Source organism: Rhincodon typus, chromosome 5, assembly GCF_021869965.1.
Source record: "Rhincodon typus isolate 14 chromosome 5, sRhiTyp1.1, whole genome shotgun sequence".
Classification (NCBI taxonomy): Eukaryota; Metazoa; Chordata; class Chondrichthyes; order Orectolobiformes; family Rhincodontidae; genus Rhincodon; species Rhincodon typus.
The window spans coordinates 19,224,119-19,243,996 of NC_063336.1; the positions used below are offsets into that span (position 1 = coordinate 19,224,119).

Sequence of the window (19,878 nt, forward strand, 5' to 3'; positions counted from 1 at the left end):
TAATCTACATTCCAGTGTGTAACAACGCTGTAATACATACTGGATAACCTACATTCCACTGTGTAACAACGCTGTAATACAAATTGGATAATCTACATTCCAGTGTGTAGCAACGCTGTAACACATACTGGATAATTTACCTTCCAGTCTGTAACAACGCTGTAATACACTCTGGGTAATCTACATTCCAGTGTGTAACAATGCTGTAATACACACCGGATAATCGACATTCCAGTGTGAACAATGCTGTAATACACACTGGATAACTTGCATTCCAGTGTGTAACAGCGCTGTAATGCACACTGGCTAACCTACCTTCCAGTGTGTAACAACGCTGTAATATGCACTGGATAATTTACATTCCAGTCTGTAACAATGCTGTAATACACACTGGATAACCTACATTCCAGTGTGTAACAGCGCTGTAACGCACACTGGATAATCCACATTCCAGTCTGTAACAGCACTGTAATATACAATGGATAAACTACATTCCAGTGTGTAACAGCGCCATTACATTCTGGATTGCAGATTATCTAGTGTGTATTACAGCACTAAGAGATTACCCAGTCTGTATTATAGCAATATGAATGACCTAATCTGTGTTACAGCACTTTTACCTACTGGAATTTGGATTCCTGTGTGTGGATTACAGGGCTGGTACATCCCAATAATATAAGGCACTATTTGGTCATTTGCTGCAGAGCTAAATGTTCATGGCCCAGTCTCCAAAGGTAATCACTGAAATATCAAGAGTACTCTGGCTGTTCAGTGTTTTGAGAGCCTGGATCAGCATCCAGAATCTGAACCTGTCTTCAGTGTAATGCACACTGATGAAAGACAGCAGTGACTGCAGGTAGCAGAGGCTGTTACAGTCAGTGGAGAAACCTGCCCTAGCATATGGGAGAAATGCAGTGTGTGCACGGGCAAATGCCATGTTACACAAGGCAACTGGCATGTGGAATCCATGACCATATATGGAGAGGCAGTGACCTAGTGGTAATATCAATAGACTGTTAATCCAGAGACCCAGGTAATGTTCTGGGGCCCTGGGTTCGAATCCTGCCACGGCAGATGGTGGAATTTGAATTCAATAGATATCTGGAATTAAGAGTTTAATGATGACCGTGAATCCATTGTCAATTGTTGGAAAAACCCATCTGGTTCACTAATGCCGAATAGGAAAGGAAACTGCCATCCTTACCTGGTCTGGTCTACATGTGGCTCCAGACCCACAGCAATGTAGTTGATTCTTAACTGCCCTCTGGGCAATTAGGGATGGGCAATAAATGCTGGCCTAGCCAGTGTCGGCCTCATCCCATGACTGAATAAAGAGAAAAAAGTGACAAAAGTGCTGTGAAGGAATGGTCAGAGACCTGTTTGGTCCTACGGACAATACCATAATGTCCAGCAGGATGATGTGGCTCAGGAGAAAGCAGCAACACATGCTGCAGAGAAACCACCTCTTGGCTGTGGGTTGTACACACTGCTGTGTATCAGAGAGGCCTGACACTCCTGTGGCCAAAGTAATAAAAAACATCAAGATTTCAGTGCATTCCCTAAATTGGCATTAAAAAAGAAAAAAAGACTTTCAAACCTATCTTTTTCAGTGTTTGATGGAAGTGATTTTTTTTTTGTTTACATTTAAAGGACCTCCCTCACGTTTTTCCCCTTGATATCCTCCACAAGTCCCTCCACCCTGTGACGCCCTTTGAAGATTTAAGTTTCTCACCAAACTCTCACTCCTGTCTTCTTGATAGATTTCCTGGGTCACAATGTTTCTCGGTGTAAATATGTGTAGAATCAAGCTTTCAGTTTAACATAATAAAGCTCAACTAAATGCAGATATGAGTTCATGTTGAAAGGTAGATAATGTGTGCTGGGTTACCATATCTCTATGGTTGTGACTGATCTCAGTCCTACATCATAGTAATCAGTAAGAACAATCAAAGGAAGTAGGAGGTGCAAGCAGACTTGTTGGTCTTACAGAACAAGGAGTTGACCTCAGCTGAATGTTGCAGGCTGGACATTCCAAAGGTTCTGGATGAATGCTGGTGGACACAGTAAAGCTTGGGGCAGCCACTGCCAAGGCACAGTGGGGAAAGACCACTATCGAAGGTCTTTATTCCAAAGTATAATGGGAATCTGTTCAGTTGTCAGACCCTTGTGGTGCTTCAGATATCTGCAAATAATATCTTACACAGATAAATATGGAAGGGCTGAGCTATGATGAAAAGGCTGGATAGGCTGGGACTTCTTTCACTGGAGCGTGGGACGTTGAGAGGTGACCTGATTGAAGTTTATAAAATCATGACGGGTATAGATAGAGTTAATGACTGTTGCCTTTTCCCTAGGATGGTGAGTTTCAAGACTAGGGGGCATCTTTAAGGTGAGAGGAGAGAGATTTTAAGAAGCTAATGTGAGGGGCAAATTTTTTACACTGAGGGTGATTCGTATGTGGAATAAACTTTCTGAGAAAGTGATGGATGTGGGTACAATTACAACATTTAAAAGACATTTGGACAAGTACACCAGTAGGAAAGGTTTGGAGGAATAAGAGGCAAGAGTAGGCACAGTGGGACTAGTTTAGTTTGGGATTATGTTTGGCATGGGCTGGTTGGACCGGAGGGTCTGTTTCTGGGCTGTATGACTCTAGAAAGAAATGTTTTGGCAAAGACTGTACAGGACCAATCTGCTTTAGTGACTGTATATGTATATAAAGACTTTTTATGAATGAAGTATATTTTTGAAATTAAAAAAAGTGCAATTCACCCTCCACTGGTTTTCTTTTCAATCTACCCATCTTGAATAATACTATTCCAACTAACTCTGGCAAGTGCAACTGAGCAGAAGTCTTCACCATCTCATACTTGTACCTTTTTGATTGGAAACCAAATGTTAAGCTCCGTAAATCCACTGGTGATTTATCAAATTTCAGTGTCACTGACTGTAGTACATGGCAATAATTAAAATTGTCCACACTTGGATGAATTGCGTTGCATTGTAAAACTGTCTTTGTTTTTTTTAGGTGTTTAGATAATGGGCTGTGTGCAATGCAAGGACAAAGAGACAGCAAAAGCAGCAGTGGACGATAGGGCTGGTTCCATCCCTCAGAACCCAGGCTACCGTTATGGGCCCGACCCTTCCCCCCAGCATTATCCCAACTTTGGCGTCACAGGGATTCCGAATTACAACAGCTTCCATGGGACAAGTGGACAAACACTGACTGTCTTTGGCGGAGTTCATTCTTCCTCTCACACAGGAACGCTGCGTACCCGAGGCGGAGGAAGCTTAACTGGTAGGGATAACACCCGATGTCTTATCAGTTGCCATTGTTTCCTGACGATTCCCTGCGTTAAAAAGCCTTTGCACCAAAACAAAACTCTTTTCCCCTCTCTGGAAAAAGGCATGAACTGGTGAACAGCAAGATTTGATGACTGTTCTGCAGCCAGTAGATTTTTAATGATTTACTAAATATCCTGCAAAAATGCTCTAACAAAACACCATGAAATGTTTTCCTATTTTTGAAGACACGATATAATTGCAGCTTCTTATGTTAGTAGAGCAATAAGTTTGTAAGATTGATTTGTTTTGGGGCTATCTATTTAATTTAGGATAAAATTAGGTTATAAAGAGGCTCAAGTGATATGTATCCTTGAGGCAGGTTATCCTGCTGGGAAGAAGATGCAAGGTAGTTGTACAGGTAAACAATGACAGCTGCACTGACAGTGAATAGACTGTTCATCTCCAAATCACAGCATAATATTAGGAATGTTGGGTTTTATAATCAGTTATATTTTGAATTGACTATTTAGTTTCAAGATGGAATGGAGTTAGGAGTTTAGAGGACAGTTAATGAACATTTCTGACTGGATATAAGGCCTATGTGATTCATGTTGCCATGGAGTTGGGTTTTGAGAGGGGAAGTCTCTCGAGCAATCTTTTATAGTATTGGCTTACAGGATTTTCCAAAATTTTACTGAACATGATAGAAAAGGGTCAGACAGCAAGAGTCTAACAGAGACACAACCAGTCTTTACTGTTCACCATGCAGAATGAAGGGGAGAAGAGTTCATGCTGAAATTGAAGAGACTACGTTCATGAGGATTTAATGAAGATGGAACATTTGCCTAGCCTTGGTTAGAAGGAAGCATCTTCAGAGTAACCATTACTGTAAAGCTGTGTTCAGGGACCAAAAATCAACCAGCTGGAAAAGCAAGCAAGGGTTGGGAGTGTTTTGAACGTGGAAATGACATGTCCACTAGAGGGAGAAAGTAAAGTATAATTGTGTAGAAGTTTTGCCTTTCAAATGTTAAATGGTGAATCATTCCTACAGTTTAAATTATAAGTAATCTCCTGGAATACAATTAAGGCAATGTTGCTTTTACTTTGTTTATTCCACTAAAAGTCTTGAAACTTGAAATCTTGCTGTGTGATCCATTCAGTCACTGGAAATTCAAATAGCTTTCCAAATACTGTTGATTGTAACACTGTGGAGGATGTAGACAGTGAGAACACAGGTCCCCTGGAGCTAATGAGATGCATCCTGATATATTAAAGGAAGTAGCTACAGAGCTAGTGGATGCAATGGTGGTAATCTTCCAAGAATACTTAGATTCTGGAAAATTTCCAACGGATTAGAAAACAGGCAATGTAACATTATTATTTAAGAAGGAAAGGATTAAAAAAAAAAGACAGGTAATTATAGGCCAGTTAGCTGAACATTTGACATTGGGAAAATATTCAAGTTTACTGTGAAGAATGTAGTAGCAGAGCATTTAAAAATACATAATGTGTTCAAGCAGAGTCAGTATGGTTTCACGAAGGGGAAATTATGCCTGGTAAATGTATTTGAATTCTTTTGAGGAGGTAACAAACAGGATAGATAAAGAGGAAGCAATGGATGTAATATATTTGGATTTTTAGAAGCTGTTTGATAAGGTACCACACCTTAGGCTACTGAACAAGATAAGAGCCCATGACGTTGGAGGTTGTATGTTAGCATGGATAGAGAATTGGCTAATAGAAGTCAGAGAGCTGGGATAAGAGTGACATTTAGACAGGTTAAGCAAGAGGGCAGATGGAATATAGGTGGGAAATCTGAGGACATGCACTTTGGCAGGAAGAATAGGAAAGCTGAATATTATTTAAAATGGAGAAAGACTGCAAAAAGCTACAGGACAGAGGGATTTGGGAGTCCTCATCCATGAAACACAAAAAGCTAACATCCAAGTTGAACAGATAATAGGGAAAGCAATGTTGGCCTTTATTTCAAAGGGAATGGAATATAAAAGTAGAGAATTTTGCTAGAACTCCAGGGCACTCGTCAGATCACAGCTGGACTGCTAAGAACAGTTTTGGGCCCCTTACTGAGGAAAGATATATTGGCCTTGGCGCCAGTCCACAGATGTTCAGTAGGTTGATAGCGGGTATAGAAGGATGGCCTTATGAGGAGACATTGAGTAGATTGGCCCTGTAGGAGCAAATTGCTGCAGATGCTGAAATCTGTAGATGCTGGAATCCTCCTACAGGTGGTCATTTTAACACAGCGTCCTGCTCGCGTGCCCACTTGTCTGTCCTCGGCTTGCTGCAGTGCTCCAGTGAATCACAACACAGACTGTAATTTCCAGCATTTTTTGTTTTCACATTGGCCCTGTACTCACTGGAGTTTAGAAGAATGAGAAGCAACCTTATTGAAGCATACAGGATTCTTAGAAGACTTGACAGTGTAGATGCAGCAAGGTAGTCTCCTGTTATGGAAGAGTCTGGGACCAGAAGGTGTAATCTCAGAGTAAGGGGATCTATGTTTAACACCAAGGTTAGGCAAACAAAGACATGAAGCTGTAAATGGAGCACGGTGTAATCACAGAAATATTCAGGGGGTACTGCCCTGAAGAGGCACTTATACCTGTCTCCCCCTCACGCCACCTTTCTCCAAAACATACCCAGGGAGATCACTTGTGTAGCTTTTCTGTATTTCACTGAGCGCAGTTTCCCTCCAGGCCAGGGAGAAGCCAAATTCAAGCAGCTTCCTGGATTTCATTGAATCCTGAAGACCGTGTGCAAATTTATCTTTGATTTTGTTGGGAGATGAGCATCCATTTTGCCCTCTTCTGATATTAAAAGGGCAACTAACCACAAGGTGGAAACAAAGTGCACATAGTGGTCTCATTTTTACTGGACACTGTAGGAGGTGCAATCTTCCCAGTGCAGAATTTCTCTTCTTAGAGGATAATGAATCTGTGGAATTCTTTAATGCCGAGGGCTGTTGAAGCTGGGTCATTAAGTATTTCCAAGGCTGAGATAGACAGATTTTTAATCAGCAGGGAAGTCAGGGGTCATGGCGAAAAGACAGGGAAGTGGAATCGAGAATTATCACATTAGCCATGGTCTCATTGAATGGCAAGAACAGGCTCAATGGACTGAATGGCCTACCTCTGCTCTTACATCTTTTGGTCTTATGGCATTTCATTGTATTGCACAAGCCAGTAAAGCTGGACCAGAAAGACTCTAATTTGTTTCACTAGTATATTTAAGACATTTACGTCAAGAGATTGAAAATAATTCAACCTGCTCATACAGTAAACCTTGAGCATCACTCCAAGATTGAACTCCTCATGTTACTCTCAGCCTGGTATTAGGTAGAGCAATCTGCACTGGGAAGATTGCACCTCCTACTCTGTCCAGTAAAAATGAGACCACTATGTGCACTTTGTTTCCACCTTGTGGTTAGTTGCCCTTTTAATATCAGAAGAGGGCAAAATGGATGCTCATCTCCCAACAAAATCAAAGATAAATTTGCACACTGTCTTCAGGATTCAATGAAATCCTGGAAGCTGCTTGAATTTGGCTTCTCCCTGGCCTGGAGGGAAACTGCGCTCAGTGAAATACAGAAAAGCTGCTCAAGTGATCTCCCTGGGTATGTTTTGGAGAAAGGTGGCGTGAGGGGGAGACAGGTATAAGTGCCTCTTCAGGGCAGTACCCCCTGAATATTTCTGTGATTACACCGTGCTCCATTTACAGCTTCATGTCTTTGTTTGCCTGGCCCTGTTTGAGGGTAGTTTCCAAGACCACAGGCTGCTCTCTCACATCAGGGAGAGACAACTGGTAGTTGGTGAGTTTAGCCTGAGGGTCACCACGCCTCGGGTGAGGTTCTGAGTTTGAGAAGGTCGGACCTTCATGGTTATCTATCTATCAGCCAGTACAGGAACTGAACCTGCACTGTTGTTATCTCTCTGCAATTGCAAACCAGCCAGCTGAGGTAACTAACTGCCTGATCCCCACTGGGTAAACCAGCCTGTGCAGGGAGATGCTGAGCACTGAAGAGGAAGCTGTGATGTTTTGTAGTACTGTGAGCCATGATCCTGATGCTAATGGGTGTTTCTTTTGTTTCTCCAGTTGGAGTAACCCTGTTTGTGGCTCTGTATGACTACGAAGCCAGAACTGATGACGACCTCAGCTTTCGGAAGGGAGAAAAGTTTCAAATTCTTAATAACACGTAAGTTATCAAGAAGGAGAGAGAGAGAAAAAGAGACGAATATGAAGGAAACCACTGCTGCAGTCTTTGAGAAATGTTACTTCCTTCATCCAAATCTCTGTAGAGTTCAGAAGAACAGCAAAAATGACTTTGTGTGACCCTCATCTGTTACAGGCGAGCACCATTTCCCATCAGTTAGGAAGCCAGATGTCTCATTGGTTGGCCTATACTTGGTGTTGTATTTTTTTTTAAATAAAACATTAAAAGGAATCATTAATGCCAGCTGTCACCATGGCAATGGCTGTTTAATCTGACTTGCGGAGTAAAGGAATTTATATGTGGAGCACTCTGCCAGTTGGAAGCTGACGCATTTAAAGGGAGGCTTGACACGAACTTAAGGGAGTAGGGAATAGAGGAATGGGGTGGCAGGAGGGTTTAGGGAATTATTAGAGTGGGAAAAGGTTTATGTGAAACGTACAGGCATGCATTGATGGGTTGGGCTGATGGGCCTGTTTCTGAGCTGTGGATTCAATGCGATTCTGTTTTGAGTGTGTCATAATAGCTGAATTGCCCCCTGTAGTTTTACCAGTGCTTCAAAATGCAGCTGTATGGCCACACTCAGGCCTGCAGACTTTGAGATTACAGGAGGATACGCTGGCAAACTTTACAATAATAAACAAACACATTCAGGGAACTGACTTGAGTTTGATCCTTTCCATAACCGAATAGTAAAATATTGAAGATGCTGATGATCCAAAAGCAGAACAGAAAATTCTGGAAACAAGTTGGCTAGACAACATCTGTGAATTTAGCAAGCCGGGCACTCCATATGAAGAAAGGTTCATGCCCCAGACATACCTATTTACCAACAGATACTGCCTGACCATTTGGAAAACAGAATAGGTTATGTTCCTGAAAATGAGGAAAGGAAATCAGACTAACGAGGGAAGAGGGATTAATTGTATGGCTCTTTGAAAGTGCTGGTATGGACACAATGGGCCAAACGGCTTCATTCTTTGTTGTCTAATTGAGTATAACATGGCCTTAATTACCACAATAAGTTGGTAATTATTATAGACTGATGTATTCTTACCCTCAAAATGTATATCTGTCATCTGTAACTCCTCAGTTTTCTCTGGGTTGTCAAGCTCTAGATTCTTTCTTTGAAGACTCAATGATGTTTTTGAACAGCAACTTTTTTTTTGATGTAAGAGAAATCACATGCCTCTTTCCTGTGGATGAGTAAGCTTTTCTTTACAGGGTACAACATATTCAATCCAGTTAACTGCAAGAAACAAGAGCACTAGCTATTTCTATAGCGGTCATTACATTGACCAAGTCGTATTGGTAAATCTATGCAAACCCTTAAAGTAAGACCATGCATGCTTGGGTCACTTTTTAGGTTCCACATGATGTGGAGGATGTTAAGGCATTCGAGAGGGCACAGAATAAATTCATTAAAATACTACCCGGTGGAAGGAAACAAATATGAGAACTATTTGGAAAATTCAAGGCTGTTTTCAATACAGCAGAGGAGATGATAGCTAACTTGATTTAGTGTTCAAAGTTGTAAAGGCTTGGCCAGAGTAGGTAGAGGCAGATTGTTTGCGGTGAATAAGAAGTCTTGGACAAGCAGATGTTAATTAAAGACTAAATGCAGGGGGTTTAGAGGAAAGAGAAAAAGAACAATACAGCACAGGAATAGGCCCTTCGGCCTTCTGAGCCTGTGCTAACACATTTTGTCCTTCCATACTAAAACTGCCTTCACTTACAGGATCCGTATCCCTCTATTCCCTTCCTGTTCATGTATTCATCCAGGTACTTCTTGAATGCTGCTATTGTGCCTGATTCCACCAGCTCCTCTGGCAGTGTGTTCCAGGAACTCACCACCCTTTGTGTAAAAAAACTTGCCTCACACATCTCTTTTAAACTTCACCTCCCACACCTTGAACCTATGACACCCAGTAATTGACCCCTCCACCCTGGGTAAAAGCCTCATACTTTCCACTCTATCCATGCCGCTCACAACCTTATAAACTTCTACCAGGTTGCCCCTCAACCTCCTGTGTTCCAGTGAAAACAAACCCAGACTATCCAACCTTTCTCCACAGCTAAAATCGCCCATACCAGGCAACACCCTGGTAAAACTTTTCAGTACCCTCTCCAAAGCATCCACATCCTTCTGGTAGTGTGGTTACCAGAACTGTACACAATATTCCATAAGTGGCCTAACTAAAGTTTTATAAAGCTGCAGCATAACTTGTCTATCTTTATACTCAATGCCCCTTGCAATGAAGGCAAGCATGCCATCGGCCTTTTTTACTACCTTATCTACCTGCGCTGCCACTTTCAGTGATCTGTGTATTTTCACACCCAGATCCCTCTGCATTTCAATACTCCTAAGGGTTCTGCCATTCACTGTATTATTTCCACCTGTACTTCCAAAATGTATCGCCTCACATTTGTCTGGATTTTTACTCAGAGAGCTGTAAGCTCTGGAGAAGCAAGTGATTGTAGCTGAGATGAGCCATTGTTCCAGAGTACATTAGAGAAGTGTTAAACAGGTAGCTCCCATTTCAAGTACGTCCTTTTAGCATGTTTTGTGTTTTAGTGCCATTTGTAAATAATGGAAGTCAACTGAATAGCACTCCCTCCATTTTCGCTTTAGTGCATGTATCAAGGATTGAATTGTGGTTACACATACTCAGTCTGTTTTTTCAGACCATCTCCCTCGATCCTCCCCCTTCCTCCGGCTCATCGTGAGTGAGGACATGAGAGACAGGGAGTTAGAGAAGGATGGCAAGCTGGAGGGAGTGAGCGAGGCAGGGACTGAGGGTAATGGATGGTGATGAGGTGGGAGCAGGAGGGATTCCAAATGGAAGACCAGATTGAGTGAATAGGGGCCGAATTAAAAGAGTAGGAACCCATTATGCTTTTAACTTCAAAATTACAGGTCAGGAACATACCCCACCCCTGTCACATTGCAGTTATGGGGAAGCGATTTTCATTGCCCAGGCTGTTTTTCTTCAGAAACATATAGTAGAGTTAATAACAAGGGATATTTTCACATTGACTTGTGGCTGTTCGTCCTTTACAGTGATTGACTGACTGTGGTTTTTCACATACGGCGAGAGTGGAGGTTTCTCAAAGGGCTGACACTTGTTCAGGCGTTTCGAATTTGAGGATTGATCAAAATAACAAACCAGGTCAGAAAGAATGATTCCCAAAATCACTGCACAACAATGACTGAGATGTTGTCAGTGAGGATGGAGCTTCCATCCTGTCTGAAACAGCTGCTGGGAGTAGCCACTCCCCTCCCTGTTGAGGTCATCCCAGTTGTCTCTGTGCTATGCAGCCAATATGACGCTGAGGTTTACATGGTTACCCAAGGAAATACACTAAAAAAAACCAGCAGTCTGCCTGTGCCAGTCCTGTCTTGCTGATGGAGTTCTGTCCCCCGCTTGGCACTGGTGGTTTCGACTGTTCCCTTGCTGAATTGAAAACTGTTTCCCTGCTGCCCCTCAAAAACAAAAAGACGCGTTGGATGTCATTCCCTTCGGTGGGCCACAGTGGAGAGAGCGGACCAGCCAAACCCCTTTCCTTCATTCAAACGCTACAGGATGACAAGAGGCAAGCAACACCTGAACACCTTCCTTTCAGTGTAAAGGATCACGAGCACAAATATCCCCCTGATTCCTGCCCTCTGTCCTCTCTCTGACTCCCTCCCTCTTTCTGCGTTCACTCTTAGCTGTGTACTTGGGGTACTCTGACCTTTGCTCTCTAACGCCAAATGATCTGTCCTTGGCAAATGTCTCATCTCCAACCCCCTTATACCCCCACCTCAATGAAGTTCAAGTTTGGTCTGACCTTGTGCTCCCCTTTTGTCACCTCACTTCCACACCCAGGGCCCAGGCATCTCCCTCCTGCACTGTGAAGCTCCATAGAATCCCTACAGTGTGGAAACAGGCCCTTCGGCTCAACAAGTCCACACCGACCCTCGGAGCATCCCACCCAGATCTACACATTTCTGAACACTATGGGCAATTTAGCATGGCCAATCCACCTAACCTGCATATCTTTGGATTGTGGGAGGAAACCGGAGCACCCGGAGAAAACCCACGCAGACACAGGGAGAATGTGCAAACTCCACACAGACAGTCGCCCGAGGCTGGAATCGAACCTGGGTCCCTGGCGCTGTGAGGCAGCAGTGCTAACCACTGAGCCACCGTGCTGCCCTAAAGCGAAGGAGCCCTTAACTACCCAGAAGTGAAGGGCTCCTTCACTTTCACCTAACTACAGGAGTCTTTCTCTACCTGAACCCTTCCCTCTGGCATCTTACTCTATCCTGATCGTTTCATTGAGAAATGTTGGCATGACCTGTCTCAATTTCCCTGCTCCCTGCGTTCATTCAAATGTGCATTTCTCTGACCTTCCAGCACTATGTTCTCTCAGCCAATCCGAACCCTTGTCTTAAAACCTGCTATCAAGGGGGTGTTGTTTTTAGCGACCTTAGTTACTCCAGCAGAGGTCGAATGTCAACTCTCTAGCACTTCCTTCTGCCTCTCTGTCTGGACCACAACCCCACCCCTGCAGCAAATAATCTCCTGACTCCCCAAAGCCTATGCACCATTTACAAACTGCAAGGCAGGAGTGTGAGGGAATACTCCCCACTTGCGTGGATGAGTGCAGCCCCAACAACACTCAAGAAGCTTGACACCGTCCAGGAGAAAGCAGCCTGCTTGATTGGCACCATCCTCTACCTTCTCCATCACTGATACTCAGTAATAGCAGTGTGTACTATCTACAAGATGCACTGCAGAAATTCACCAAGGCTTCTTACACAGCACCTTCTGAGACCCACAACCACTTCCATCCAGAAAGACAAGAGCAGCAGATACGTGGGAACACCACCTGAAAGTTCCCTTCCAATCGACTCACCATTCTGCCTTGGAAATATATCACTGTTCCTTCACTGTCGCTGGGTCAAAATCTTGGCATTATCTGGGCAAAGGCATTCCTAGCCTATCTGCACTAAGTGGACAGCAGTGATTCGAGAAGGCAGCTCGTCAACACCTTCTCGAGGACAACTAGGGACGGGCGATAAATGCTGGTCCAGCCAGTGACACTCATGTCCCATGAATGAACTTTTTTAAAGTTCTAGGCTAAGGCATTTATAGCTCTGCCAGTATAGCAGGGTTGTTCTAATATGAAGCCTGACTCCTGGAAAGGATTTGTGGAGATCATAGCAAACACTGAACATAATCCTCTTCTTTTCTGCTGATCTCTTTGATGCCAGATGCTCAGTCACATCACCCAGCAGATACACTGAGTAAAGCCAGCTGACCTCCTTCAGTTTTAGCCACCTCAAAATGTTGAAACAATGTCAAAGCTGTTAGTCATGAATTGACAGAAGCCTTGTTTGTGAACATTTTGGGGGGGATGACAGCCTTTCGAATGGATCAACAATCGCAACCTCCCCCAGTCAGAATGAAAATATTCAGTCACCTCCTTGTACGAATGTGCTGCTTGGAAAGAGTCGTTTAATGATGCTTTTAAGAAAGCAGATCTTTACAGTGAGATAGGGATAGGGTTAGATGGATGTGGTTTGGGTCTTGTTGTGTACCCATGCTTGGAGCCAAACTGGGGCAAAAGCCCCAGTCTGTACAGCACCGGATACCACTGACCGCTGCTCCCAGCTCACACCAAAGCCAGCTCAGGTTACCATGCACTTGGCCAAGAGCTCAGTAAGATCCCCCCCAATGTACTCACCAAGGATTGACAGATCCCAATTTCAGATCCACTACGTTGTTAAAACTTAGAGTAAAAGCAAATACAAGCTGATATGCAATGTATACAAAAAGGATAAAAATACATAAAATTCTTCATTTTCCTCATGCAGAGAGGATATTGGATCACTTGAGGGCGATAAATCATTTGCAACGTCAGCTCTCTCTTCTCTCCTGTCCCTTCCATCTACATGTTTCTCACGCTCTTTCCATCTCTCTCTCTTTCTCTCATCCCTGTTGTGCTTCTGCTCCCTCTTATTCATGGCCTCATATATCTTGCACTCCCCTCGCCGACGCCCCCCCTTCCTTCTCTCTCCCCTTGTCCGTGCTGTGCCCTCGCTCTCTCCCTTTGCCCTCGCTCTCTCCCTTTGCCCTCACTGTCACTTCGCTCTCTCCCTTTGTCCTCACTGTCCCTTCACTGTCTCTTATTTGAGAGTCTGTCAGAAGCTAACTATCTGATCTTTAATAATTGAGGCACGAGGTCACGCAGACACGGTTAAAAATACTGCCCAGTAGTGGGAGAGCTGCGAGCTATTCTGCAACAATGGGTCAAATGTGAACCAGTTAAACAGGATAATCATTAAATGTTTAAAGTGAGGAAGAGGACTTTGATCTGAGTTGAAAAATATTGAAGAGAGAAATAAATGAGATTAATGGTGCAGAAAACAAGTTAGCGAGAGCAATTTGATGGAGGAATAAAATTGAATGGGCTGCTTATAAGGAGGAGAAATATTTTAGTTAAGTTGGAGATAAATTAACGTAAAAGAAGGGAATGTGATTGTGCTGTACCATGTGCACTGCAGCTCCAGTTCCACCCTGATAAAGAACTGCAACTTTCAATTTATTGCTGTGGATTTGTAGATAAATTCCAATTTGGAGTTTGGAGTGGGAGCGGTAAAAAGTCTACATGTAGGAAAACTATTGTTGTGAATTTTTTTTTTGCAAGTAGACTTTAGCCGAAGGATTAAAATGCAATCAGATCGAACCATATCCCCGTTCTCTTAGAAAGCCCAGTGCTGGTAATGAACTGATCTAAATAAAACAGCATGGGTTACTTTAATTGGCTGTTCCTCAAATAAACCAGAGAATCCAACAGCGTTACTATGTTATTTTGGTCGAGCTGTTCTGGTCCTGTTTAAATTGGGTACCACATTCCCCCATTACATGTCCTCAAGTGGATGCTGGATATAAGTGCAGGTTGCCATGTATTTAACAGGTTCTGTTCCACCCACACAAACAAAGTGTTGCTGTTCAGAATGTCTTCTCCACCCACTTCAGTTCATTTTGAGAACATTCTAGCAAGTCCATTGTGAACAGCATTGTTTATAAGGGGCTTTTTGTGTGTATGTGTCTCTATCACTCTTTTTCTCTCTCTCTCTCTATCTCTCTCTCTCACACTCTCTAATTCTCCCTATCTCTCTCTCTCAAAATTCACCAATCTATCACGCACATCCCCTCCCCACTGTTTGAGTGAAAACAAAAATCGATGCAATAATTCCATAACGGCTTATGATGTTGTTCAACGAGTCAGCAGCTTGCTGTTGGTTTCAGCTGTAAACGCTCTGGAAAGTTGCTACAGTATGGTAGAGTGCTGGTTCTTACAGAATCACAGAAATAACAGCACAGGAGGAGGCCACTCAGCCCATCATGTCTGCATCGGCTCGCCAAATGAGCATCATGACTTAGTACCAGTCTCCTGCCTTTCCCCCATACCCTTGCAAATTCTTTCTTTTTTTAAATAGCCATCCAAAGCCTCGATTGAAGGTGCCTCCAGGACATTTCCAGGCCTTGCATTCCAGCCCCTAACTACTCGCTGAAACAGTCTTGTTTTTTTGTTACCTTGCATTTGCTTCTTTTGCAAATCACTTTAATCTCCCCCCCCCGGTTCACGAAACTTTTACAAGCAGGAACAGCTGATCTACTCTGCCCAGCTACCCCTGCCTTTGAAAACCCTAATCTCAGCTGAGCACAGACTTTCGAAGGCAGCATCTCATCACGGTGATCCTAGCTTTGACGTGCCGAAGAGAAGCCAATGAACCTCAGAATCGTTTTAGAAGAACAGGACCCTCGAGTAATTGAGAATACACGCACAATACAAACAAACAGGTTTGAGGTTTAAGGATACATGGCACAGTATTTTATCCCCCCTTGATTCATGGTGCGTAGTCAAAGAATCATCAGCAGTTCTGTTGTTACAATCAGTGATGTGAATGCTTTATGGGTCTGAAAGGAACCAAGTGTTTGATGTTCCGATATTTCTGTTTTATTTTTGCAGAGAGGGAGATTGGTGGGAAGCCCGATCCTTACAGTCTGGAGGTACGGGATACATTCCCAGTAATTACGTGGCTCCAGTTGACTCCATCCAGGCAGAGGAGTAAGTATGACTTTACTTACATCTGAAAGATTCATTAATTAGTGCTCTCCGGGAGTAAAGATTAATCCCCAGGGGCATTTCTGTGAGCAATAAGGGCAGAGACATCCTGAGGCCAGACCAATTCCTGGGATGGCAGGATTGAAGTATGAAGAGCGGCCTGTTGAAATATGTCCATATCAAAGAGGAAGAGGTGCTGGACGTCTTAAAATGCATAAACGTGGGTATAATCCCCAGGACCTGATCGTGTGCACCCTAGAACTCTGTGGGAAGCTAGAGAAGTGATTACTGAGCCCCTTGCTGAGATATTTGTATCATTGATAGTCACAGGTGAGGTGCCGGAAGATAGGAGGTTGGCTAACGTGGTGCCACTATTTAAGAAAGGTGGTAAGGAAAAACCAGGGAACCATAAACTGGTGAGCCTGACATCGGTGGCGGGCAAGTTGTTGCAGGGAATTCTGAGGGACAGGATTCACATCTATTTGAAAAGGCAAGGATTGTTAAGATAATTAACATGGCTTTGTGCATGGGAAATCATGTCTCACGAACTTGATTGAGTGTTTTAAAGAAGTAACGAAGAAAGTTGATGAGGGCAGGGTGGTGAACGTGATCTACAAGGACTTCAGTAAGGCATCTGACAAAGTTCCTCATGATAGACTGGTCAGCAAGGTTAGATCACAAGAAATACAGGGAGAACTAGGAATTTGGATATAGAACTGGCTCAAAGGTAGAAGACAGACGGTGGTGGTGGAGGGATGCTTTTCATACTGAAGGCCTGTGACCAGTGGTGTGCCACAAGGATCCGTACTGGGTCCACTGCTTTTTGTCATTTATATAAGTGATTTGGATGTGGTTGGTAAGATTGCAGATGACACTAAACTTGGAGGTGTGGTGGACAGCGAAAAATGTTACCTCAGAGTATAACAGGACCTTGATCACATGGGCCAATGGGCCGAGGAGTGGCAGATGGAGTTTAATTTAGATAAATGTGAGGTGCTGCATTTTGGAAAGGCAAATCAGGGCAGGACCTATACACTTAATGGTAGGGTCCTGGGGAGTTTTGTTGAACAAAGAGACCTTGGAGTGCAGGTTCATAGTTCCTTGAAAATGGAGTCACAGGTAGACAGGATAGTGAAGAAGGCGTTTGGTATGCTTGCCTTTATTGGTCAGTGCATTGAGTATAGGAGTTGGGAGGTCATGTTGCAGCTGTACCGGACATTGGTTAGGTCACTATTGGAATACTGCATGCAATTCTGGCTTCCCTGCTGTAGGAAGGATGTTGTGAAGCTTCAGAAAAGATTTACAAGAATGTTGCCAGGGTTGGAGGGTTTGAGCTGTAGGGAGATGCTAAATAGACTGGGACGATTTTGCCTGGAGTGTCGGAGGCTGAGGGGTGACCTTATAGAGGTTTATCAAATCACAAGGGGCATGGATAGGGTAAATAGACAAGGACTTTTCCCCAGGGTAGGGGAGTCCAGACCTAGAGGGCATAGGTTTAAGGTGAGAAGGGAAAGATTTAAAAGGGACCTAAGGGTCAACTTTTTCATGTAGAGGGTGGTGCGTGTACGGAATGAGCTACCAGAGGAAGTGGTGGAGGCTGGTACAGTTACAGTATTTAAAAGTCATCTGGATAGATATAGAAATAGGAAGGGTTTAGAGGGATATGGCCCAAATGTTGGCAAATGCGACTAGATTAATTTAGGATATCTGGTTGGCCTGGATGGGTTGGACCAAAGATCTATTTCTGTGCTGTATATCTCTACGACTTTAAGACACCAAATGACCTTCTCCTGCTCCTGTTTTCAATGTTTCGATGGGGTAATTTAAATACTTTTCTTTTAAAGAAAGTTTGGCAGTTTTGGACCTCACATTTCTTAGTCAATGTAAAAATGGAGATTGGAAAGCTACAGCCCATTCGGCCCATTGAGTCCATACCAATACTCCAAAGGTCGGTCTACCCAGACCCATCCCCATACTCTATCACTGTAACACTGTGTTTCCCATGGCCAATCCCCTAACCTGCACGTCTTTGGACTGTGGGAGGAAACCGGAGCGCCCGGAGGAAACCCACGCAGACATGGGGAGAATGTGCAAACTCCACACAGGCAGTCACCCGAGGGTGGAATCAAACCCGGGTCCCTGGCGCTGTGAGGCAGCAGTGCTAACCACTGAGCCATTGTGCCGCCCCATAGGACAATTGGCCTAATAGAAGGAAAACTATATGTTTATTTCTGTCTCAACATTCTCATTGTGCATTCTGTAAGTCTTTCTGATTTCTTCTGCCCTGAGCAAATTTGAATGCAGTCTAGTAAGGGCCAGTGGCTCAAAGCCAAGTTTATACTTTAACTGAGGCCACAGATTTGTGTTCCTTGTTTAATGCAGATGTGAATGCCTTTAAAATAAGACAGACCTGTTTAAAAGGGATATTGTCAATTGTAGCTATGTTATTCTTGTCATTTCTTTGATCAAAACTTCATAAAATCTAACTGATGGCATCCGTGACAACGTTACCTCGCAATGCTAGAAGTTTCTTCAGGATCTGTAAAAGAGAAGTTACGTCTTTCCTCCCTTCTGTGGTTCATTAAGAATACGGTAGTCTCTTGATAGGTAGAGGCTCATTCTGGTTTTCTTGTTGCTTGGAGCAAGAATCACAACTTTCTAAAGATGAATCTGTTTTAGACCCTCCGAACAAACTCTAGTTTTTGACCCACTGGAGCTCCAGAAGCTGAAGCGTGACCTTTTAGAGGTTTATAACATCATGAGGGGCATGGATAGGGTGAATAGCCAAGATCTTTTATCAGGGTAGGGGAGTCAAAAACTAGAGGGCATAGGTTTAAGGTGAGAGGGGAAAGCTTTCTAAGGGGAAACTTTTTCATGCAGAGGATGGTGCGTGTACAGAATGAGTTGCCAGAGGAAGTGGTACGTGCCAGTACAGTTACAACATTTAAAAGGCATTTGGGTAAGTTCATGGATAGGAAAGGTTTAGAGCGATGTGGGACAAACACAGACAAATGGGACTAGATTTAGTTTAGGAAACCCGTATGGCATGGGCGAGTTGGACCGAAGACTGTGTTTCCGTGCTGTATGACTCTGTGTGTCAGACAGAGACAGCAATGAATTGCCAAAGGACTGTCTTCTAAGGCCCTCCACGGAAATGTTGGGAAAATGAGGAGAAAACTGCTGTTGAAAATATTATCCTTTCTTATTAGCCAATATCTAATGCGTGACTTGGCTTGACACAGTTAGCTGCAGATATTAATTGCATGTAAATGTATGGAATTATGCATACCTACATAATGCTGGATTAGTCACTTAGTCATCACTAAAACTTACTGTAATGTGGCAATGAATATGGTGACGTATTCATTACTGCCCAGCTAGTTCCCCCAGGGTCAGAGATAATGCTCTTCCTTATGTGGAGTTGGACATAGAGTCATCATGGCACAGAAGGAGATCTTTCAGCCCTTCGAGTCTATGTTCAGCTCTCTGTACAGCAATATGGTTAGTCCCAATCCCATATACTATCCTCATAGGCCTGAAAGTTTACTCCCCTCAAGAGCTCACCTAGTTTTCATTTTGAAATCCTTTCCCATCTCTGTTTCCACTTTCCCCTCTCACGAGTAACAAGTTTCTGGGTAAAAGAAAGTTGTCCCTCCAGTTGTTTTGCGAAAATCCTAAATCTGATCATGGCACCTTTAGCTATTGAAGCAGCTTTTCTTTGTCTACCTTATCCAAACCTGTCATAGCCTTGTAAACTTTTATAAAATCTCCGTTCAACTTCCTTTGCTCCAGGGAGAACATCACCAACTCAACGTGGAGGTCAAAATCCTCCATCCCTGTAACCATTCTGGTCAGTCTACTCTGCCTTATCCTCAAGGAATCTCACATCTTTCCTGAAGTGTGGTGACCAAAAACGGATACAATGCTCCACTTGTGGCCTCACTCAAGCTTTCTAAAGGTTCAATGCAATGCCCCTTTCATACTCAACACTTAAATTTACAAAACCCAAATTGGCAAATGCTGTGCTCATTGATCTTTGGCTATGCCCTGCCACTTTAAGGAGCCTTGGTGAGTAGATGCACATAGATCTTATTGACAGCACCTTCCAAATCCATGACCACTCCCATCCATAAGGACAAGGGCAGCACGTACATAGGAACACCGCCCCTGCAAGATCGCCTCCAAGCCACTCAGCAACCTGACTTGGAAATATATCACCATTCCTTCACTGTCACTGGATCAAA

General features: G+C 43.5%; 1 protein-coding gene across 8 annotated transcripts in view; it reads left to right on the plus strand.

Annotated features, from left to right (window-relative positions):
* LOC109912754 (tyrosine-protein kinase Fyn) overlaps positions 1-19,878 on the plus strand; it is a 274,256-nt gene that overhangs the window by 184,342 nt on the left and 70,036 nt on the right. For all 8 annotated transcript variants that reach the window (XM_048597148.1, XM_048597146.1, XM_048597145.1 and 5 more), the window contains 3 exons: positions 3,029-3,298; positions 7,399-7,498; positions 15,539-15,637. In XM_048597148.1, the coding sequence (XP_048453105.1) occupies positions 3,040-3,298; positions 7,399-7,498; positions 15,539-15,637 (458 nt within the window). In that variant the 5' untranslated portion in view covers positions 3,029-3,039. The remainder of the gene's footprint in view (positions 1-3,028; positions 3,299-7,398; positions 7,499-15,538; positions 15,638-19,878) is intronic.